General features: G+C 32.9%; 4 protein-coding genes across 6 annotated transcripts in view; all 4 read right to left on the bottom strand.

Annotated features, from left to right (window-relative positions):
• Positions 1–2,303, bottom strand: part of LOC111700494 (galactosylgalactosylxylosylprotein 3-beta-glucuronosyltransferase S) — an 8,685-nt gene extending 6,382 nt beyond the window's left edge. Inside the window, exons 1-3 of the mRNA XM_023471428.1 lie at positions 2,185–2,303; positions 1,342–1,388; positions 548–664 (exon numbers count right to left, since the gene is read on the bottom strand). Of these exons, the coding sequence (XP_023327196.1) occupies positions 548–664; positions 1,342–1,388; positions 2,185–2,270 (250 nt within the window). The 5' untranslated portion in view covers positions 2,271–2,303. The remainder of the gene's footprint in view (positions 1–547; positions 665–1,341; positions 1,389–2,184) is intronic.
• Positions 1–7,640, bottom strand: part of LOC111700474 (prolyl endopeptidase) — a 42,669-nt gene extending 35,029 nt beyond the window's left edge. Inside the window, exons 1-8 of the mRNA XM_023471395.1 lie at positions 7,572–7,640; positions 7,140–7,242; positions 5,925–7,075; positions 5,748–5,821; positions 5,550–5,652; positions 5,208–5,303; positions 4,783–4,866; positions 4,452–4,510 (exon numbers count right to left, since the gene is read on the bottom strand). Coding sequence (XP_023327163.1) covers positions 4,452–4,510; positions 4,783–4,866; positions 5,208–5,303; positions 5,550–5,652; positions 5,748–5,821; positions 5,925–7,075; positions 7,140–7,242; positions 7,572–7,637 — 1,736 coding nt within the window. The 5' untranslated portion in view covers positions 7,638–7,640. The remainder of the gene's footprint in view (positions 1–4,451; positions 4,511–4,782; positions 4,867–5,207; positions 5,304–5,549; positions 5,653–5,747; positions 5,822–5,924; positions 7,076–7,139; positions 7,243–7,571) is intronic.
• A 3-nt stretch (positions 7,641–7,643) lies between these two features.
• On the bottom strand, positions 7,644–13,769 carry LOC111700505 (coiled-coil domain-containing protein 25). 2 transcript variants are annotated; one of them, XM_023471438.1, is made up of 10 exons: positions 13,692–13,769; positions 12,399–12,449; positions 12,158–12,220; positions 11,315–11,371; positions 10,923–10,985; positions 9,854–9,900; positions 9,667–9,738; positions 8,880–8,958; positions 8,337–8,396; positions 7,644–7,942 (listed from the first exon to the last, which is right to left on the bottom strand). In XM_023471438.1, exons 1-10 carry the CDS (start codon positions 13,767–13,769, stop codon positions 7,886–7,888), a joined length of 627 nt encoding a protein of 208 aa, XP_023327206.1. In that variant the 3' UTR covers positions 7,644–7,885. The 2 variants fall into 2 exon arrangements, with proteins under 2 accessions (XP_023327206.1, XP_023327214.1); XM_023471446.1 differs by lacking the exon at positions 9,667–9,738.
• Positions 13,770–14,201: 432 nt separating this feature from the next.
• LOC111700480 (adenylyl cyclase-associated protein 2) lies at positions 14,202–23,438 on the bottom strand. Of its 2 annotated transcripts, XM_023471407.1 has the most exons (15): positions 23,399–23,438; positions 22,932–23,120; positions 22,293–22,393; positions 21,956–22,082; positions 21,702–21,787; positions 20,498–20,569; positions 20,009–20,135; positions 19,463–19,632; positions 19,035–19,136; positions 18,216–18,301; positions 17,512–17,620; positions 16,870–16,935; positions 16,452–16,514; positions 15,432–15,827; positions 14,202–14,380 (listed from the first exon to the last, which is right to left on the bottom strand). In XM_023471407.1, exons 1-14 carry the CDS (start codon positions 23,421–23,423, stop codon positions 15,735–15,737), a joined length of 1,416 nt encoding a protein of 471 aa, XP_023327175.1. In that variant the 5' UTR covers positions 23,424–23,438; the 3' UTR covers positions 14,202–14,380; positions 15,432–15,734. The 2 variants fall into 2 exon arrangements, with proteins under 2 accessions (XP_023327175.1, XP_023327185.1); XM_023471417.1 differs by lacking the exons at positions 14,202–14,380; positions 23,399–23,438 and adding an exon at positions 23,194–23,289 and having other exon boundaries at positions 15,402–15,827.
• Positions 23,439–23,482: the final 44 nt, after the last annotated feature.

Raw genomic sequence — 23,482 nt, 5'->3', positions numbered from 1 at the left:
AATCTAACCAGGCCTACCTAATCTAACCAGGCCTACCCAATCTAACCAGGCCTACCCAATCTAACCAGGCCTACCTAATCTAACCAGGCCTACCCAATCTAACCACGCCTACCTAATCTAACCAGGCCTACCCAATCTAACCACGCTACCCAATCTAACCACACCTACCTAATCTAATCATGCCTGCCTAATAAAACCACGCCTACCTAATCTAACCACGCCTACCTAATCTAACCACGCCTACCTAATCTATCCACGCTACCTAATCTAACCACACCTACCTAATCTAACCACGCCTACCTAATCTAACCACGCCTATCTAACCTAACCACGCCTACCTAATTTAACCATGCCTACCTAATCTAACCACGCCTACCTAATCTAACCACGCCTACCTAATCTAACCACACCTTCCTAATCTAACCACGCCTACCTAATTCAACCATGCCTATCTAATCTAATCATGCCTACCTAATCTAACCAGGCCTACCTAATCAAATCATGCCTACCTAATCTAACCACGCCTACCTTATCTAACCACGCCTACCTAAGAGTAAGGTCTGTCCTAGTCTGGTAAGTTCTGCAATCTGTTCTCTGCGTGGATATGTTGGCGTAATGAAGAATATGGTGGAGGGGGTGTGACGACCCCGGGCACTCCCACAAACTAATCAAACAACACACAGGTTTAATATGGATTCCTTGTCATGTCAACCTTTATTTACGGTTTCTCATTTCAGATTCACAACGTTACCATTCAAAACTTTATCTGAGAAACAATGGGGAGGATATGATTGTTATTGCATATTAAAAAGGGGATTTGAATTCTGTAAATTATGTTCATTATCTCTGCTGCATAAAATCCGAAAGTTACTTACAAAGAGAAACCAAAATTAGAAATTAGTAATTAAAAAAATTTTTACATGGAAAAAGAGAATATTTTGCTACTACAAACAAATAAAAAAAGGTTAAATTGGACAAAAAGTCAACATTTCAAAAAAAAGAAACAGAACTTTTTTGGATAATATATATAATACAATATACAGTATACATAGTATTAGAAAAGATGTTAAAAGAAAAAATCTAGATTGAGGTTACAACAAAAAGATAATAAATTAGATGTAGAAAAAAGGTGTTTATATTGGATATTAAGTTTTCTAATGTATAAATGTAAAAGTTTATAAAAAATGTGTCAATGGCAATTACAAATGACACAAAGTTTCTATTGGGACAGTATGTAATTTTTTTAAATATTGTCCTAAAAAACTAAATGTTTAAAAAGTGTAAATGTATGGAATGAGTCAAGGAGAGTAATGTGAGATTAAGATGCTGTGTGACATTTTCCTGTACTCTGTTCAACTCCTTGTGCTGGGTATATCGGGGCATTCATCCTAAAATAAATTTAGAATTTTGAATTAAACATAAAATTTGCTGTCACATAACAGTCGCTCTGTATACTCCATGAATTAGCTCTATAAACCTGCATACTCAAGAATTATCAAAATCTTAAACTCTATAAACCTGTATACTCCATGACTACTCTAAACCTTGAGCTCTATAAACCATACTTCATGACTGCTATAAACCTTGAGCTCTAAAAACCTGTATACTCCATGACTAATCTAAACCTTGCGCTCTATGAATCTTTATACTCCATTAATAATCGGAACCTGAGCTCTATAAACCTGTATACTCTATGACTAATCTAAACCTTGGCTCTGTCAACCTTAACACTCTCAACTTACCAACACACTCCATGACTTATCAAAACCTAGAGCTCTATAAACCTGTATACTCCATGACTACTCTAAACCATAGGATCAGTAAACCCGTATACTCCATGCCTTACCTGAACCTTGATCTCTATAAACATGTATATAATCTATGACTTACCTGAACCTAGAGCTCTAGTAATTTGTAAACTCTAGGACTAATCTGAACCTTGAGCTCTGATAACCCCAATACTCTATGACAATCAAAACCTTGAGCACTATAAACCTGCATACTCCATGACTTATATAAAACCTTGAGCTCTATAAACTTGTCTACTCCATGAATTATCAAAACCTTGAGCTCTATAAACCTGTACAGTCCATGACATAAAATTGTAGTCTGTAGAATAGGAAGTTTAAGTCAAAAAGTGGTCTTCTTGTTCCACAGTTGCTAGGGTCCCACTGTATGACTAACCTGAACCCTGGTGAGCCACTGAAGACAATGTAGAAGACTGAAGCTGAGCCAAGGATTAAAACCAGGAACAATTTCTGTTTCCCCATCCTAGCTTCAGGAATGGGAGAAGGTATATTAATTAAAAGCAATTAGTAGTTGATAGTTTAGGGGGTCCATTAGTTCCAAAACTAACACTTGGCCCATTTCTAACACTCAGTGTTAGAAATGGACACACATTGAAAGACTGTGTTTTTTGGGATCCCAGCCCATATCCAGAGTAAAAGTCAATAATAAAAACTATAACCAACATATTATTAAACATGATGAGGGCAACAATTCCCAATTTTAAACTTTTTTTAAAATCAAAATTATGATAGGAGTTCTTTTTATATTAAAGCTCTTGACCATTTTCAAGACAATGTTAGGTTTTCCATTTTTGAACATATCTTGAATTTGAAACATTGTCGCGTTTTTCGAGACAAACGTTTTAGAGAATAATTCACAATTCAAAACAAAACTCACTTTCATAACTTACAAATCACTGAAAACAAAAATTATCTTATGAAGACTAAACTAACTTCTGAATTATTTCTAGAATATAAGTTTCCACATTGTATCTGTTAAATTAGAGAATATATCAAACAAAAGATAAAATTACCTTAAGATTTTCTAGAACTGTTTTGTGTTTTTTGTCTTCTTGTAGCTTGCAAAACTTGTCATTTCCTTTCTTTTTTTTCAGATATGTTTCTCTCTTGTATTTTGATGATTTTCTTGGATTTGTTTGACCAGAATTCAGGTTTGCATGATGTTGTTAGGTAATCATGGTATCAAGGTTATAAGGAAGAGTCCAGTGTATACTGTATATTGATGAGGATGCGGTACTGAACAGCTGATTCAGAAAGATAGATAGATAGATAGCTTGTTACACCGATAGATAGATAGATGGTTTTATAGATGGTTATAGATGGTCATATAGAGATAAATAGATGGTTACACAGATAGAAAGATGTTCATTAACTTTTGATAGATATATTTATGGCTATATAAAAATAGAAAGATAGTTAGATGGTTATAGAGATAAATAGATATTAAAAAACTTTTGATACATTGTTATAAGGACAGATAGATAAATGGTTTCACATCTTAATAATATATAGTATACTTTTATATTAATAACAAAACATATACTTTTTAATAACAATTTAAAGTTGAGCACTATTTGTATTATGTTTATTTTCATTGACAGTGATTCATTTTAAAAATCCGCGAAAATATTTAGCCCTGCAAGTTTCAGGGATCCAACATGATCAACTGGGACGCTATGTTCCTTATCATATTTGATAATATGATTATATCCAATCTGTTTAAGTCAAAATACGCACATAATACTAAAAAAATCTAATATTTTCTGCAAGAAAACTTTTATAGTAACCTTATACATTTTTTTGAAAAAATTCAGTTTTTTAATTTTCTGATTATAGTCCTTAAAATCACAATTTTGAGCTTTAAACGATCTAATATGATGTAGGACACCCTGTATGTTACGTTAAGTCATTTATTGGGAAGTAAGGGGCGATTTTAAGAGAGAAGAAGAAAAATATAAATAAATTCCGTAGATGATTTACTAGCAGAACCTTTTCGTAAGAGGGGGTCACCCTTGACACCTCCTCTCCACACCCCCCCCCCCGTGAAAAATAAAAATTTAGCATGTTTTTTATATTTAATATTTAAAGATGGTTATATATAATATATATTATTCTCGATGGTTCTATACAAAAAGGTTTTTTATCACTCTTTTCTAATTCTACACTTCTTAAAGTATTTAAAAAAAATTAAGATGGTTAAATAAATAAAAAAATGAGAATTCAATAGAGCTGTTTTGGTAGTTGCGGCCTCTTAACCCCTCTAGTTTTGATGTTTCACCCAAGAGTGAGAACATAAAACTTGTTTGGTTGATATAAGAATTTCAAAACTATTTGAAATTTAAGATAGAACTTGCTGCAAACAGCATTTTTGGGACGCAGTTTTGAGCATGTAGATTGTAGATAATTGTAAATACGTAAATTGGACAGCTAGAAATTACATCATGACATTTCAGAGGTGAACATTTTCTCTAAAAATCATTTTTAGTGAGACATCAATGAATTTTTGGGTATTAAGTATCAAAAAATGAAAAAAGTCAAAAATCATCCCCCCCCCCCCTGTAACATTCCATAACAATAGTTTCTTATTGTTGAATTACTATACAAATCAAATCCAAAAAATATTTTTTGTCATTGAGTACTCACCCAACAGCTGCTACTGATGCACCAAATAGGTCAGGTCGCTGGTTTGTACAAGCACCAACCTGTACAATAAATATGCACAGCAAAACATATTGTCAAATGTACGCTATTGTAAAATGAACACTATGGTACTATGAGCGCTTTTATTGTAAGCAATGTACAATGAATAAGAGTGCAGAATGAACTGTGAATTGTGTATTAACTTTTTAATTTATTAGAAATTTTCCATTCTCAAAAATTCACAAAAATTACTAACATACCGGGGAAATTTTATTTGAAGGGAGATGATTTTTCAAGATAATTAACACCCTGGAATTTTTGATTAAGTTCTTACCAACATTCCACCATGTGAGCCTCCATAAATAGTGAGCTTAGAGTTAGTTGTATACTTCTCTTTAATCAGATACTCCCCAGCACACTTAATAAAAATATTAAAACAAAAACATTATAATATAAAAATTAAGAATATGTTCTGAATTTTCAGCCAAAAACAATTTTGAAATACTACAGAATTCATGTCATGGTTTGAAATTTTTTATTTTATTTGGCACTCACTATAGGTTCTATTATTTTTTGATAAACTAATTTTGTTTTATTTCCTCAGTGAAACATTAAACAATTAGAAGTCACAGAAAATGTGTTTGTGGCTAGTGAGAAATTGCCAAAATATGAGCTGTTTTTCCAATTCCTTCAAGTGGATATCAAGTTCAATGGTCTGGTGTAAAAAAGTTCTGATCTCCAGTACGTTAATAGGCTGACCTGGAAGTCAGTGAGACAGTTCTGGAGGTTCTCCTGTCTACCACCATTCTGCCAAGATTCTCCGTACTCTCCCCCACCACGAATATTAGCAATAGCCTAAAAACAGTATCATCTATTGAAAGTATAATTCTTCAGACATATTTCAAGGCAACTCGTGGATCAAAATAAACTTGGTAAAAATAGTGCTTTAATTATCAACCATCCATCAATAAATTAGGAGTTTGTTCAGGACTGAAAAGCTGAGAGAAAATCACTACATTTTATTTTTGTTGACCACATATAGATATTGACTTTATTTACCCATTTAAATACAAGCTAAACCAAGTTTCATTAAATACTGACCATAATTCCAAAGTGCTGAACAAAGAACGTATTAGTTGTGCTGAAGTAGGGTGTAAGACTGATGCTGAAGCCACCATACCCATACAGTAAGCAGGGTGATGTCCTGAAATAAGACACTAATGTTGCCTAAATATCAAGGTAGCTTTTCAGGATATGTATAATATTCTAGATATTCACAATTTACAATTTCACACTCACCCATCAGGTACAAAATCTTTTCTCATCATGATGAACATGGGGACCATAGTTCCATCTTTGCTTGGGTAGAAGACCTATATGATATGATTATGATGTAAACCTATCGTTATTTTACAAACACTCATTATACAGATTTTTGAAAATTCTTGAAGCAAATCTTGCAATATTAAAAATCACCTGCTCCAGCTTGTAGTCCTCTGTTTTGAAATTATTAACTTGTGGTTCAATGAGAACTTCCTTGTTGAGGTTTGGACTAGCCAGGTCTACATGATAGATTGTTCCGGGATGAATCTGAGAGGAAAACTTGTAAATCAGCTCAGTGTGTTTGATATCTCCACTAAACCCTGTTACACTACCAATGTCTAGCTCAAAATTGTGAATGATCTCACCAGTTGCTAGTTTTCGCAGCTGCATAGTATTCCTAACATCTTTCATGTAACAAGTGACCAGCTTGTCCAAAGCAACACCAGTTGCCCACTCAAGAACATCTTTCTCATGCTCAGCAATAAGGTCTTCCCATGCAGCCTCATTGGGATTATTCAGATCAATGCAGACAAGCCTGTAGTTCTTAGCATTCTTGTTAGTGTGAATTATGACCTTGGGACCAATATTTGCAACATACTCATAGTCCGCCTCATACACTTCAGGAACCATTGGCGTCAAATTAAACTTCTTGGTTATTCCATCCTTAGCTTGTTCTTCCAGATCACAGTAGTAAAGAAGATTGTATTTACAATCCTGAGATGTGGTCACAAAAAGGTATTTACCACAGTCACTAATACTGGCACTTAACATCCATTTGGGATTATCTGGGAACTCACAGCAAAGCACATCCTGATCCTGGCTGGTTCCGACAAGATGGTAGTAAAGTTTCATGTTCTCTAGGCTTCCAGTATCTTTTCCAGTTACTCCGGATGGATCATGGTGAGGATAGCAGGAGTAGAATACACCCTTGTTATCATGAGTCCAAGCTATGGAAGAAAACTTGATTTTCTCAAGAGTTTCAGGGAAATCTTCTCCAGATTCAATCTTCTTGAACTTCATAGAAGTCCAGTCAGAGCCTGACTGACTGAGTCCATAGGCAAGGATAGACCCATCATCACTCCACTTGGTGCTCTTCAGGCTTATCGTACCATCTTCAGATAGGGTATTAGGGTCAAGAAGCACCCTTGGCTCACCTTTCAATGAGTCTTGTACATAAATCACACTTTGGTTCTGTAGACCAGAGTTCTTAGTGAAGAAGTACTTGTTCCCCTTCTTGTGAGGACATCCATACTTAGGGAAATTCCACAGGTCAGTCAATTCTTTCTTAATGGTCTCACGTAGATCTAAACAAAAATATTCATCAAATATCCCATAAATTCTTAACAAAATCTCCAAGTAACTAATTACCACAAGATCCCAGGTAGGCCTGAGACACTTTGTTCTGTGCATCAACAAAAGCTTTGGTCTCGTCGGAATCAGGGTTTTCAAGAAACCTGTAGGGGTCAGCAACCTTAACAGTACTTAAATTAGAGGAACTTCGCTAATTTTAATAAGGTGTAATGATAGATAAAGTGACTGCGATAAAATTTTTTCAAAGGGGGGTCTGGACTCTGGAGCTACCATTCTGGGGTTGAACCAACCAATCATTCTTTTGTCAAAATTAAAATGCATGTTTTTAAAAATATTTGTCAATATTGTGAATGCCTTCTGCTTGAATCTGAATCTCCATATTTCTGCAAATTCAACCCCAGCTTGATGAAGCAAAATGTTGCAGATCCAGCTAATTATCAGAAGCACAATTCTAGATATTCCAAGTGAAAATCTTTTCTAAATCACCACCTTGGTCCCATTGTAGTCTTCAACTACAGTCTTGTCTTTTTGGGTCGGAGGATAAACCAATTTCATTTTGTCTAAAAAATCAATAAAAAATTGTGCATTCCCATTATGAAAATTATCACAAAAATTGTTCTAAAGTGGATTACAAATGATTCATTTTGATAGATTTGTGGGTTTCATGGACTAATTTTCTCATCTTTTCAGAAACTCTCAACAACCATCAAAGAACACATTTGTAAAGAATAAAAAATAAACTTGAACAAAATTCTTTAACAGGTTGTAAATCCAAATCACATTTATACAGTTTTCATAGAGTTTTACATAAAGTCATCAGAATCACTTCCTCCATCTTTGTTACTCTTCATTTTTTCCTCCTAGTACAAACATTTTGACATAACTATTCTATAAACCAAACAAACAGTCAGAAATACACTTGGTTCATTATTTTTGTTTGAGATAAAACATGTTAGTTTTCTGTGATATTTCCAACAAATAAACAAAGAGTTTGTCGAGAACTTCACAAGAGAAAATAAGAAAAAATCTTTTTAAAAGATATCTTGCTTATTTTATCTGTCAAGTATCATTATTATGATCAAAAATCATCCCTGCATTCAATAACAAGGGGTCCTTTATAACCCAGGTAAAATAAATATTAACTGTTTTTTTTACTTTGTCAGACAACACTTAGCATTTATAGATTTGATTTTTCACAAAAAAAAAATAAATAAAAAAGCTAAAATTTGAAAAACTATTAGTTGAAAATGTTTCCTTCATAAGGTTGGAGTAACTTCTCAGTTCTGCTTCTTCTTTTCTTTTCTTTTCCTCCTCCTTTATAACAGAATTATTAGAAAATCATAAGAATAACCTTAACCTCCTCCTTTTCCTCCTCCTTTATAACAGAATTATTAGAAAATCATAAGAATAACCTTAACCTCCTCCTTTTCCTCCTCCTTTATAACAGAATTATTAGAAAATCATAAGAATAACCTTAACCTCCTCCTTTTCCTCCTCCTTTATAACAGAATTATTAGAAAATCATAAGAATAACCTTAACCTCCTCCTTTTCCTCCTCCTTTATAACAGAATTATTAGAAAATCATAAGAATAACTTTAACCTCCTCCTTTTCCTCCTCCTTTATAACAGAATTATTAGAAGATCATAAGAATAACCTTAACCTCCTCAGTAATATAGGAGGAATATTTAAACATGCTCATTATTTAGCTTTACCCAGCAAGCAGGACAATGAAAAGGCACTGGTATTTACTATTTTTATATATGAACAATCTAGTTTAATTAAGTTTTACATTTACCTTTTTCTGTTCCTCAATTTTCTTCATCTTCTTCTTTTTATCCTCCCTCTCTTCTTTATCTCGTTGTTCTCTTTCACCCCTTTAAACCAAAAGACTTTTGAATTACATTTTTAACCCTTTCGCTGCAAGAGTCCATTATTGGCTTCATCCTTGAAAGCCGAGAGATTTTTCATAAAAAGTAAGAAAAATTCTGAAAACCTTATAAAAAAATGACCAAAAAATAAAAAAATGTTTTTTTTCTTCCAAATCAAGTTAATAAAACAAATATGAAATAAAATTTTAATATTTTTGAAAACAAAAGATGCTATAAATGTCCTGCAATATTGGTATTCCAGTATTAAAGGAAAAAAAGCCAATTCTGGAGGTCCTGGTTTTAACGACACAACATTGCAGATCTTACAGTTCCCTGGTTGCTTTCTTTAATCACAACAAGTGCAAACATTTTTTTCTTTATACAAATAAAAACAAGGGATAATTTTCAGAGAAATTATCAAGAATTTCTTGAAACTAAGTGAAAGTTAACAAAAAACTATCTGTACTTAGTATTTGGGACAAGGAACACTGAAAATTTCTCAGAACTAAGTCTCAATTTATTCCCAATGAGTATCTGTTCTTAATGACCACAGGGGTCTCAAGAATTTCTCAGGACCCAACTTTAAGAATCGTTTCTCCGGAAATTCCCAAAGAAATTTACCAAACTGTGCATTGTTACCAAATCAAGACTTTGGAGAATTTCACCACTTTTGTTTCCTTGGAAGTGGATGTGAATACCCTAGCAGCTTTATACCTGAAATCCACTTCTTTCTCCACTTTAGTTTTGTTTAATCTATTGATAATATTCGTATCTTTCTTCGGCAGTCTAACATGAAACAAAAATTTAATTTTATCTCAGCCTTTTTAAATATTTCAAATATCTTAGGTAATAAAACAAGTTAATTTAATAATTTTTGGAAATTTTATAATCTTTATCCTGCCTGATTTTTCGGACTTCTTTTTGTTTGTGGAATCCGATCTGGCCAACCTTCAATCAGATATTTTAATTTTTCTATTCAGAGCTGAAAACTTTAGAATGGTGCATATCGAGATTAATGCTTGATCCTCTCTTTTTCTTAATATAAAGACTAACTTAATCTTGTACTTGTATCCTGAAAAGTGTATAAAATTCAACCTAACAGAGTCGTGTTTAAGAAGCCTGGAAATTTTAAATTTAACGCGCCATTAGATATTTATATACGGAAACGAAAGGGAATCTCTAATTTAACAACCGGGTTTTGATTTTTCTCTATTATATCCAAGAAAGAACGGTTTAAGAAAAAACCATGAGTGTGTCCATCAAGTAATTGGGATTTAGGATATCTTATTCTAAAGTTTTCAGCTCAGATTCTATTTTTTAACAGGGTGTCAAAAAAAAGGGTGATTGGCGTTTTGGGACCATTCTATGCATTTTTTAAACTTTAATAATTTAATTCAATAAAGGGTTGTGGGCACAAGCTCACACATACAAAACAAAAACGATATATCAGTAAGCCTGTTTCCAGTTCCAAGATTGATATTAAAGATGTATATCCCATCATTTTGTGTTGGGCCGTTGTCTTTCTATGCATTTAAAAGCTATAAAAGTGTCAAATTTGAGTCCCAGTGAATAGATTAAAATTCTGAAGGGGATTTTGTTTCATTTAAAGTCTTGTTGGACGTTGGTGTTATAAAAAGGGTCAATATCAAAATTGCGGATGTTCTCAATTGTAAGCAACCAATGACCTGTTTTTGATACAAACTCTATATATGTAATACTAGAACAAAGGAATATACTATATATATAAAATATATATAAGAATATACTATATATATATAATATATATAAGAATATACTGAATATAGAAATAATTAAAATCTTCATGAAGAAGTTTTTAAATCGTTTGAGAAAACTCTGTTTATAGAGATTAAGTGATCATGATATAAGTTTTTATACATTGGTATAGGGGGGGTGGGGAGTCGAGGGGGAGTAATCAACAATCATATTTTATAAGTTTTGGCAGATTTTACCTCCATTGACTCAGTTTTATGAAGGTTTTCCCACATAGTGTAAACTACATCCACATCATTCATCTGAACAATCAATCAATCAATTGATCCCAGGCTACGAGATACAGACTGCCGACGAGATTAAGCAAAAATGATAAATAAAGATAAAGAGACATGGGTGTCGTTCTGTACTTTGTTGTGTGTTGTGTACACAACTTTATTTTTAGAGGGGGATCAAATTATTTGGGAAAATAGTGGAAAATGTTCTGCTAATTTTTCAGTGGTCAAGGGGTCGTGTACACATTTTATTTCTTCAAACAAACCTAATTTTCTTTTTAGGAATCTGAAATATCAAACGTTTACAATCATTTAATAAATATTTTTAAAACTGTTTCTAATGATCTCTGACTAACCTTACAACCCTCTATACTGTTAGCTTTCACAAGTTGAGCCGCATCTTCTATTAAAGTCTAAAAAGAAACAAAAAAAATTAATCCTGAGATTTAGAAGAAAATCTAAATAAAGGAACTATAGACGTAATTAAGGTGACCCTAACTTTAAAGCGGTTTGCAATGTTTTCCTTTAAACTTTCGTCTGGACAAAAAAGATATCAATGCGTTGCTATCTATAAAATTGATAATTTTTAATCGAGGTTTCTCTGAAAAGGTGATATGCAGATATATGAAGCAGACAAAGGAAGAAAAATTCAATCTAGAACCATCGAAATCTTCCACGTTATTGCTTAGATAAAGGTTTAAATGACATGCTTCTCTTTAAATAAACGTTTCAATGACTTGCTCCTCTTTAAAAAAAGCGTTTAAAAAACATGCCCCTTTAAAAAAAAACGTTTAAAAAACATGCCCCTCTTAAAAAAAACGATTAAATGGCATGCCCTCTTTAAAAAAACGTTTAAATGACTTGCTCCTTTTTAAAAAACGTTTAATTAACATGTCCCTCTTAAAAAACGTTTAAATGACATGCCCTCTTTAAAAAACGTTTAAATGACATGCTCCTCTTTAAATAGACGTTTAAATCACATGCTCCTCTTTGAATAAACGTTTAAATGACATGCTCCACTTTAAATAAACGTTTAAATGACATGCTCCTCTTTCATAAACGTTTAAATGACATGCTCCTCTTTAAATAAACGTTTAAATGACATGCTCCTCTTTAAATAAACGTTTGAATACCATGCCCTTCTTTAGGTAAAGGATCCTTAAAAAACAACGATCATTTACTTTTGTTTGATTATTCACCTGCGGAACGGAATCCAATGATTCTCCCGGATTTAAACGAAGATAGACGTGAGCAGAAGACACCTATAAAATACAAAATCTGGGATTTTTCTTGATGTCTAATTTCTATATCTTAATTTAGGAAATAAACGAGTTTTCGGTAAAAATAGACAATTTATCATTGTCCATTAAGTCTTAAAAGGTGTTTAACATTTTTAATTAAATATTAAGTTTAAATTTTTAAATATTTACGAATAGATACCTTGTCAACGTGAAACCAAACATCTTCAGGCCAACCCCATTTAATCAAGTGCTAAAACAGAATTTAATCAAGTGCTAAAACAGAATTTAATCAAGTGCTGAAACAGAATATAATCAAGTGCTAAAACAGAATTTAATCAAGTGCTGAAACAGAATTTAATCAAGTGCTGAAACTAAAATTTAATTAATGCTGTATTAAAAATTTAATTTATATTGATTTTAGTCCCCATTGAAGTAAAGGATTTTTTTTCAGTAAAATATTTTATCACATAAAAATCAAGTTTATATATTACCGTCATACTAATATTCTCAACTCCCAGGGAGATATGAGATTCGGTTTTAGTTCAATTATAGATATTAGATGGCCAAAAGATGAATATCATTTCATATCCTCTTCGGGTTTAGTCTGATTACATTGTGTGAATTTATGTATGTTATGACAGAATTTCCCTTGAATCAAAAAATTTTCCCATAAGTGGCAAAGGAATTAAGTTTTTGTCACAAACTTAAATTTTCTAATGCTTATATCTTGGCAACCTAATGGTGTAAACCTTTTATATTTCAAACTTAAGATCACTTGAACTAACACAATTCATAGTTTGAAATATCCAAGGTCTACGACATTGGGTTCTAAAGATAAAGGGATAAAAAAATCAGAGTTTGTGACAAAGAATCAATTCCTTTTCTCCGTCAAGTGAAGGTTCGAAAAAAAGCAAGATTTCTATTCTCATCCAGATTGGCAGATTTTTTCACAAAATTATCGTGTTTATCCTACAAATTGGAAAATTTCACCCTAAATGACTTTTCCCAAAAATTGACAATTTATCCTCTTAATTAACAATGAGTGGTTTCCTGCAAATGAGTAAGTGTCTTCTCAAAATTAACTGATCAGTTTTTTCAACACAAATTGATCGAGGTAGAGATGAGCCTCGTTATAACCCCTTTTATAAATATTTAGGGTTTTAAAACTTTCACGAGACTCAACTAAATTCACATCGTAAGATTGTAATTTCTAAGGTTTGCTATTCGTTCTGACAGCAGCTAAAGGCCTGAACATATTTTTTTAATCGTTATTTATCGAACGATAGATATTGCTTCCTTGAGGCGTGTATCTTCGGTCAAGAGTCAAAATTTTACACAATTTCAGAAAAGAAAACTGCATGAAAATTTTAATTACGTCAGACTTTGAAGATTTTTGTGAAACTTAAAATCCTCGAATATCTAAATTCTAAATACACGGATGGTAACGATGCCCGACTCTATTGCTGAGGGGAGAACACTACCCAGACTTTACCTCATTCTCGAATTTATCCATCCCCATGAAGAGAGTGACTGGCGGGTCCACAGCAGTACTCGTGAAGTAGAAAACCATTTTTCTGAAAAATATCAAATTCCATTTTTCCTTTATTCGATGAGCTCAGTTCCTCTCTTTGTTTATCCGTAAAATAACTGAAAAACTTTGTCTTGGACGCTAACTTTTCTTTCTCTCTCTACTCAATTGGGTAAACTAAACCAGAAAAGGCATTTAAATGAAGAAAAAGAATTTACAAATTCTAAAATGGTTGCAAATGATGAATCCCACAAAATTTTAGGTGGGGGAGGCGAAAGCTCCCCACTGAAGTAGTAAAGATTAAAAATACTACCATTTGTACCAATAAATTTAAAAACTTAAAAATATCAAATATATTAGATTTTAAGATTGTTACTACAGGTAATAACAGAAATGACGGATTTCTAGGAGAAAAAAGGAGGAGGAAATAGTTGATTTTCACCAAATAATATCAATATCTTAAAAATACATATCTAATAGTTATTGTCTGTATTTCATTAATTACTTATACAGGATTGAATACATTACTTTTATGTACAATTGTACATAGATAACTTGTCGTACAATTGTACATAGATTACAGGATTGGATAAATACTTGTAGTATGTTACATAATTAAATACATTGTCTTAAATCAAATACAAATATAATAACTAAATCAGTTAAAAGGATTCTTCACCTATTTCATAATACCTTAATATTTGGTACAAGGACACAACTATTCCGATCAGAGCTGCGAACTCTTGTTTTGTGGATATCAAGATCAATGCTTAGTCTCGATCTTTTGTTAATCCACGAATTAATTCAATCTTGATTCGATATCCCGAATGGTAATCGTACCCTGAAAGAACGACTGGATTAAAATGAAGAGATTAAGTTTTGATCCTCACATAAGAAGTGCTCTAAGTGAATATCGAGATCTGTTGATCGGGAAAATGAGTTTCCAACACAGAAGTTTCCAGCTCATGCTAACTTAACGTTTAGAAAAGTTCATGATCGTCAGAATAGTCAAAAACTTTCCGTAAAAAGTAAGAAATTATGTGTATTTATGAATAAGGCTAACAATCCCTTAAAGATCAGCATAAGAATTAATCAGAAAGAAAAAATGCAGTTTAATTGCAAACTTTTATAAATTATAAATACAATCAACTTAACCTAAAGTTTATAAATATCGTATGCATTGGATGTGGAGGGAAAAAACAAAAATCAGAGTAAACCAAGAAAGATGTCGGAAACCTGAGATCAAAACTTATGAATGATAAAGCGTTCATCTCGATCTGAACTGGATATTGACACTAAAATCTTTTGATCTCAAGTACTTAATCCGTGAAAAACAGTTGATTGGTATTTTCGTGACAAGACCAAGATATTTCATGGTATCTGTGATAAAAAAACATAGTTTTAGTGGCTCAGGTTTCAAAAACATAATTTCTAGGACACCCTGTGAAATTTGTTTACAGACATAAGAAATGAATCGAAATCTATTATTTCACCAAACCGTAAATCAAATTTTAGCTTGATCGACTAGACTGTAAAGCTTAATACACACAGGATAAGTTAAAAAATATCAAAATTTTCGCGTTTTCGGAAGAAGACGATCTATCAAATGTTGTATAAATATATAAATCATTGTTGCGTGCAAGGTTTCATTTTCAGAGCCTGAAGTGGGANAAATAAATTAAAGATGGTAATCTTAAGCATTACAAAAAGTGACGACGGAAAAGTTCCCAAAAGAGGAGTTTACAGGAGGCGAATAGAAAAGTTTAGTAAGTTAATGCCTAACTAACACTAACAGATAGGAGAATATGAGCAGTTGGCAGTTTTTTAGACAAGAAAATTTCCACGGCCATTAGAGAAAATAAACAAGATGGAGAAATATCAACAATCTTTTTTTTTATTTGTTAAGGTAAATTTTGTAGGCCTTACTACGGGGTTACTGTACTCTAGTGGCATAAGCGGCTCCGATATGATCGCCGATTTTTGATTTCCTAACCGGCCGCTGATTTCTTAAACCGATTCGGTTGCGGATGTGGATAACTTTCCGGCTTTGATGACTGTCTTGAACTGCTCCGGGATCGGCTGCTCGACAAAATCGTCTCCCTGAAAATATTAAAATATCACATGATGGCAGTAAAGCTACAGGTAGAGGAGAAAACTTTTAAATAAGTCAAATTAAAGGGTTATATTTGTAAACTCACAGCCACGAACAGATAATAATTTGGCATTAAATGTAAAGTTTGATATAAGCTTTGTTGAAAATAAACATGTTTTGAAACTAATATCAAACAAACAAGACTGATAAAGTTTTAGATGTTATTATTTTTATTATTATGTAGTTTATCTATACATGAAGTAGCCATTTCTGTTTGTTTGCATGTCCGATCAAAACTCATGTACCCCTGGACCGATTTTTCTCAAGTTTTGATTGGAGAATTTAGGAGAACCACGGGAAGGTTCTTAACTTAGTTTAGAGAATCTAAGTTGAGTTTTTTAGGGAAAAATTGCTAAAATCATAATTTAAGACCAAGCGCGGGTAAACGGCGGCAGTAACTACGAGTAACCTGGGCAACGCTGGGTTCCCATGCTACTACTATATATAGTTTCCACGAGATTTACATTAATATGAGAAAAGAGATCTGACCATCCCCCCCGGCCCTTCCCCCCCCCCCTCTCTCTCTTCCGAAAATCCAGGCTGCCAAGATAATTGGATAGAAAAATATTAACCTGTGGAATCATGACGTTCATTTCACTGGATTTTGCAGAGACTATTTCAGCATTCAGCGAATCCTGATTTTAATCAATTAAAAATAAATGATAAATTAATAATTTTTAAAAAAATTTTAAGAGTGAAGCCCATATTATTTTTTAAAATTAGGAAATATCAGCAAAAAAACGGCTCACTTAAAAAACGTTAGTTTTAATATTTATTAATTGATTGATTGATCAATGAATCAAATTGATTTGATTTATTTATGGATTGATTTGATTGATTTAATTGATTTGATTGAATTGATTGAATAGATTGAATAGATTGAATAGATTAAATTGATTGATTTGATTGATTTAATTGATTTGATTCAATTGATTGAATAGATTGAATAGATTGAATAGATTGAATAGATTGAATTGATTGATTGATTTCCTTGCTAAGATACATCTGACAACCGTCTGTCTTGTCAACAGATATAGTTGGAACAGAACCGGTTACCTGAAATAATAACAATGACAATAGTGGTTAAAAAAACATTAACAAAAATGACCAGAGCTGGGAAATTTTGAGTTGTGGATATCGTAATCAATGCTTAATCTCCTCTTTTTGTCAATTTTCAGATTAATTCAATCTCATTTAAAGTGTATATAACTTAACCAATCGAGTGGCGTTTGGAGAAACAAGAACCAATCAGAGAAGTCGGAAAATTAAAAATTTTGCGCGCCCAATTATGAAAGAAAAAGAGTGGTTTAAGAAGAAAATTAAAAATGTTCACATAGGATATTCAGATTAAGCGACCGGGATCAAAGGTATCCAATTCCAAAGTGTTCAGCTCAGGCTAGTTTCCTTGTCGTTAAAGATTGTTTTGAGACTTCTTAGTATACTAATAACATGTACTAAGTTACTAGGAAAAAAATAAACAGTTCAGCCTGAAAAGCACAGCGTTTGTTTACATTCATTCCAGACACTGCGGTACACTTTCGTAAACAAAGCTATGGTAATTATTTTATTATCTTAAAATTCCCCCCCACCTGCATGAATACAATACTCCTCCACTTTCAGAACGTCCCTTACCTGCATCTGTACAGATTGACAGTTGATGAACTCACAGCTAGAAACTACGCTGTCAAAAACAACAGCAGTCTTCTTACATGAGTCCAAGATGATGTTGTTGCACTTTCCACTGAAATACAAAATTTATTTTTGATTAATTGACGACAAAAAATTTCGTTTTTCGGTGCCTTGTAATTAATATTACTAGAGAAAAGTAAAATAAATAGAGTCCTCAGCAAAATTATTCATTATTCTATACTTTTTTTTCAGACAAATCATCTATTTTCATCTTAGTGACCCTTCATTACCATTTTTATTAAATGGGTAATCTTCTTCTAGTCTCTAAAACTCTTTCTACAGACTGAACTCCGTTAAAGGTTTTTCTTCTTTACAAATCCAACTTTTTTGAGCTGAACAATGTTTTAACTCTTTTTATTAATCGCGTCAAAAAAAATTTTGAACAAATGTCATACCCGATTGCCTACCGTTCCATAAAACTTAACTAAATAAAAGTCATTTTTACAGAGATCGCATGTGCTGAGCAAATGATTTAAAAGGTACTGCTGTGAATCAGACAAGTGACTCCTTAATGAAAGGGTTTCTAAATCGAGAATCCCATTGTGATAAAGACAACGATGAAAAAAAACTCAACTTTAATAAGTCGACAATTCCTTTAATAACTTACCTGACACAGGCACGTCGTTGGTTCCTTTAAAAACATATACCTGACTTTAATAGTTGATCCTTCACACTTGAACACGTACACGGACTGATTGGTCTCAGTGTCTTCAATAGACAGATTTGGGTTTCCCTAAATAAATTAATAAATTAAAAATACAAATTAATAAATAAGTCAATAGATAAATCAATCAATAGATAAGTCAATCAATTGATAAATCAATCAATAAATAGATCAATAAATAGATCAATCAATAAATAGATCAATCAATAAATAGATAAGTCAATCAATTGATAAGTCAATCAATTGATAAGTCAATCAATTGATAAGTCAATCAATTGATAAGTCAATCAATTGATAAGTCAATCAATTGAAAAGTCAATCAATTGATATGTCAATCAATTGATAAGTCAATCAATTGATAAATCAATTTCATTGATAAATCATTCAATTGATAAATCAATCAATTAATAAATCAATCACTTGATAAATCAATCAATTGATAAATCAATCAATTGATAAATCAATCAATTGATAAATCAATCAATTGATAAATCAATCAATTGATAAATCAATCAAATAATAAATTAATCAATTAATAAAACAATCAATAAATGAATAAATCAATTATTAAATCAATCAATTAATAAATCAATATATCAACAATCAATCAATAAGTTGGTAAATCAAATCATAAACCTAAAAGCGAATCTTTGAACAAAGGGGAGGTACAATTCGACACTTTGTGACACCAAATTTTGAACAGGCTGCATTTGATCAAGAATTCCAAAAGTAGTTCAAAAATAAAGACAATATTGTAGAACTAGCTTTCATTGAAATAAATGTTAAAACTAAAATGGTTTACCTTGAAATACTCTACAATCCACTTCTTGCCGTCAAGTTCAAGTTTCGGCGGCTTGTTACTAACAGGTATCCCAAAGGTTTTTGTCGGCACAGCCGGTTTATCCTTAAAAACTTAAATTGAAACAATTTTTTTTTAATGTTTTTTGCAAGAATAATCATTGTAAATAATGGAAGCATGTTTAGATTACTAGGTTAAATGATAAACCACATTCTTATCCAATTTTTACCAAGAAAAATACCGGAGCTAAAATCTTTTTAAAGGACGGGAAATCTTTTTATCGCTAAGCTTCCTCGGCTTGCAAATTTTCCATCTCAAGGATCAATTCTTATTTTTTACGTCATCTATCAAAACTTTAAACTGGATAAAGTAGTTTTCATGAAAATTTCTAAATTGTGCAAAATCTTTAAATGTTAATTAAGATTTAATACCTTAGAAGGAACAACCCCTGTGCTACGCAGTGTTGGATTTTTATGAGTCTTTTGATCGTCAGAAACCTTCTTCAGTCCCTTGGTGATGTCAGCACCTTTATTCAGACTTGACATTAGGTCACCACGGGCAGCTTTAGCAGGGTCAACCTCGAAATCAATATCCATGGTTCCTAAACAATTTAAGATATTGAATAGGTTCAAGGGACTGTTGTTGATATTTAAAAAATAAAAAGAGGAGCATGCCCGATTCACAAAACTTTATCTGATCAATAATGTAAAAGATAAAATCTTTTTTCCAGTGTTTAATGATAAAGAAATACATGGGTATCTTATCTAAGGGTACCTTTTTTTTAAATAGAGAATCACTTGCAATTACTCCCACAGACCCTTTAAGGGTCGAATCTTGAGCTTGCAAAAAGTAACACAAAGAAAGGGGGCAATAATACAACTAGAATAGAAATATAAGATAGGAGGGCGTCAAATGTGTGAGGGAGAGGGAGGTGGCTTGACCCAGGTAGAGAAGAGAAGGAGTAGTTAGTGGCTTACCTGGAGGTGGTGGAGGAGGGGGTAGGGGAGGTCCTGAAGGAGCAGAGAAAGCTCCAGGAGCAGGAGCAGCGCTGCTTCCTGCAGGGTTCCAGAGCAGCCCCGTGGTGTGATACTTCTTTACGTAGCTCTAGAAAAAACTATTTACAGCCCCTTAAATTCTTACCGCCTGTTTCACGTTTTAAAGGAAAATATTTTAAAAAGCAAAAAATGGTCATAAGGATTTTTTGATCCATTACTTGCATTTTATTGATTTCATCGCTAAAATTCCGTTTATAACAATCCGTTCTTTACCCCCCTCCCCCACCCACTCCTCACCCACCCACCCACAGTTTTAGAAGAAAAAGGAAAAATTAGGCAATTCTAATAGGTCTTTTTGGTTCAAACTTATGTTTGCAGATGTAATGACCAAAACATCTTTCTTATCTTCAACTTGGGATTATTTGGGAAAACTCATTTGGTTAATTTTCCTGTAGATGTAGTTTTACTTACCTGAAGTTCATTCAAGGTCTGAACCCATGATTTAACCCAGTCCACGTGATCTGCAGACTTCTCCTTCCAATCCTAGCAGTCCAGACAAATCCAATATGGGATACTGATTCAACCTTTGGTGCCAACAGAGTTCCCGACAATAAACTGGTTATTTACTGTATAAGAGCTTTCTTTTCTACCTTAAGAAACGATGATTAGTAAGGCTTTTATTGACTGTAGCTGACTAATAATGAACTAGCTTGGGAACCCATCGCTGCCTAGGTTACCAGAAGTTACCCCATCGTTTACCCGCACTTGAACGATTTTACCGGTTCGCTATTAAAGTCGACCCACTCAAATTAGAATCTCAAAGCCAAGCTAAGAAAACTTACTTGGGTCTCCCGAGTTCCGCGATCAAAATTTGAGGCAAATCGGTCAAGGGGTTCCTAAATTAGATCGAAAAACAAAGATACAGACAGACGAACAGAGATTACAATTTTATAAATAAGTAGATAAAGATATTTTATGGGTCTTAAACGACCAAATTGTCACTAAGCTCAGTTGGAAATATATTCAATGCGTAAACCATGTGCACTGTATTTATTTTGACAAATCATTACCCCTTCATCATTTTGAAAATAACTTTTCCCATAGAAGTTGGGTTTATTTATGAAGAACGCAAAATTGTTAAGTGGAAACATATTAATATTTGTAGTCTAAACTTTAATCATAATTTTAAACTAAAAATTTCTTTAAAAAGTGCTCAGGATTCATTTAATTTTGATGCGAATTCGGATCCTGGATCCGCACTGGAAAAAAATGTATCCGGATCCAGGTTAATTCTTCAAAATTTACCGAATTTTTAAATTTATTGTCTTATTTTTTTCGCTTATTTTTATGCTACAACTTTAAGAACCATTCAGAAATCAGGATTTTTATACTCTCTCTTTATTCAATAGTTCTTCGGGTTTTAAAATAAAAAAAATTTCAGTTTTTGGTAGATATTTTGCCCCTTGGATCCGGATCCGTGGATCCACATATTTTAGCGGATCCGGATCCAGGAAGCCAAAATTTTGAACTTTTTTCATATTCAATCACTCAGAGAAGTTGATTTGTTTTATCCTTTACTCTAAGAAAAATTTAATTAAAATTTCACCGACAATCTTTTAAGGATATTTGTGTAGATTTTCCCAGATTTTCTCAAATTATTTAATTGGATTATTTCCTTGAGAACTCTATTAGTGTAGAACTGTCCTGCATCATTCATCTCCTTCACATAGGGAGAAGGAGCAGGAGATACAGCTACCCAACCTTAAAGGGATAGTCTGCATTATTTTATTTCACCCTTTAAGGGACAGTCCGCGAATTTCAATTTCAACCTAAATGAGACGTAATTGCAAGTCACGTCATTTTTTTGAGGATTTATCTAAAGCTGGAGAGGAAGAGCGTATCCTCATACTGGGAGAGGAGGGGGCTTACCTAGTGCTGGGATGCTTTCTGATATAGCTGACAGATGATTGAAGAATTCTGATCTGCGGTTCTTCTCCCTGAACTCCTGGATCTCAGAGATCTTGTCGGAGATAGGCTTCAGGAGCAGCGGGAGATCCTGGTAAGTTTATACATCTTATCACTAATTCGGATGCTTTTGTCTTCAAATCATTAATTATCCACAAAAAAACTATTTTTCCCAAAATTAAGCGATCTATTCCCTAGTAAATTAAACGTAGCGTTCTCAGCATCTGGAGGAAATAATTATTTTAGAAAAGGGTGGGAATCACTTTTTTAAAGAAAACATAAACCCCTGAATAAAAATTACCTTATCAGAGGGCTTTTTAGATTTAGAAGCAGTATTAAGGAAGTTTCGCTCTGCAGTGAAAGCAGCTTGAGTTAGTCCAGCAATAGTTGCAACATCCCCTCCTAAAAATAATAAAATTGCAACATCTCGACCTCAAATCATAAAATGTCTTCATCCGCTGATCATAAACATAAAATTGCAATATCCTAACAGATAATTAATTGCTATATTCTATCCTTATAATAAAAAATTACAGGATCTCGGGTCCGTCCGAGTTATACGATTTTTAAGTTGTTACGTATTATTGTAGAGTTAGGTTAGGTTCAGATAATGTCAGGACCGGGCGCTGCGGCCACATGACCAAGTTTATCTATGTGTTGCATATGAGATCCATGTACAAATTGATAGGAGAGCGAGGGGGGGGGGGGCACAAACCGTATACTTGGAAATTACCAGGATCAACATCCTAATAATAAAACAAATGCATCTCTCTATCATTTCTTTACTATGATTAAAAAAACTAAACATCCTATTTAAATCAAAATAAAATTTACGGAACTGCGTCGATTCATCAATTAATGACAATATTAAACTGACAAATTGCTGAATAAATAACTTGATTTAATAATTCGATTTCGCCCAAAAAAAATCAAATCCTACCAATTTTCTTGCTTTTTTCGATGAAAGTTTTAAACTCGGCGGCCAAAATATCGTCAAATGCAGCAACAAACTGAGCCGCAGCCTCCTGCGACACAGGTGTCGACCCAGATGCGCCTTCTAGTCGAGCAGCGACAAGCTCTAGTCGTGCAACAAGGGAACTAAGTTCTTCAACACCCGGCATCTTCAAATCTAAGTAAAGAACAACATTTTTAATAAATAAGAAAAAAACGTACTCTCAACAAAGTTTACATTGATTGTTTACCTGCAAGTAAGTACAGATAATAATCAAATTATTGAGCTTTCTTAGGAAAAAGAGTTTTCAACTTTCATTGAATTTAATGATGAACATTGAACATTCTGAGCCAGCGGCGTGGGACATTATTAAAAGGTAAAATATATTTTTGTTTCTAAAACATAGGTTTCAAGTAAATATTCAAACAAGAAAACACTTCCTTAAAATAACAAACTTGCAACTTTTGAGGGAGTGTCCATGTATCAGAATGAATTCACTATCAAGTGTACTCTGTTCTAGTAGAATGACTAAGGATAAG

The sequence above is a fragment of the Eurytemora carolleeae genome, unplaced genomic scaffold (assembly GCF_000591075.1).
Source record: "Eurytemora carolleeae unplaced genomic scaffold, Eaff_2.0 scaffold88, whole genome shotgun sequence".
In the NCBI taxonomy this organism is placed as follows: domain Eukaryota; kingdom Metazoa; phylum Arthropoda; class Copepoda; order Calanoida; family Temoridae; genus Eurytemora; species Eurytemora carolleeae.
The sequence above is the reverse complement of the archived record's forward strand: the minus strand, read 5'-3'. Positions and strand labels throughout refer to the sequence as shown.

Bases quoted from the DNA above. Each gene is read 5' to 3' on its own strand.
- LOC111700505 (XM_023471438.1), bottom strand. From the start codon at position 13,769: ATGGTTTTCTACTTCACGAGTACTGCTGTGGACCCGCCAGTCACTCTC. The intron at 12,450-13,691 runs GTAAAGTCTGGG...ATTCTGTTTTAG, and splicing joins TGGATAAATTCGAGAATGAG to CACTTGATTAAATGGGGTTG. The intron at 9,901-10,922 runs GTAAAATCTGCC...ATCTGATTGAAG, and splicing joins ATAAAACTGAGTCAATGGAG to GTTGGCCAGATCGGATTCCA.
- LOC111700480 (XM_023471407.1), bottom strand. From the start codon at position 23,423: ATGGACACTCCCTCAAAAGTTGCAA. The intron at 22,394-22,931 runs GTAGGATTTGAT...TATTATTTTTAG, and splicing joins CGAAAAAAGCAAGAAAATTG to GAGGGGATGTTGCAACTATT. The intron at 19,137-19,462 runs GTATTAAATCTT...TAAGTTTTTAAG, and splicing joins CAGGGGTTGTTCCTTCTAAG to GATAAACCGGCTGTGCCGAC.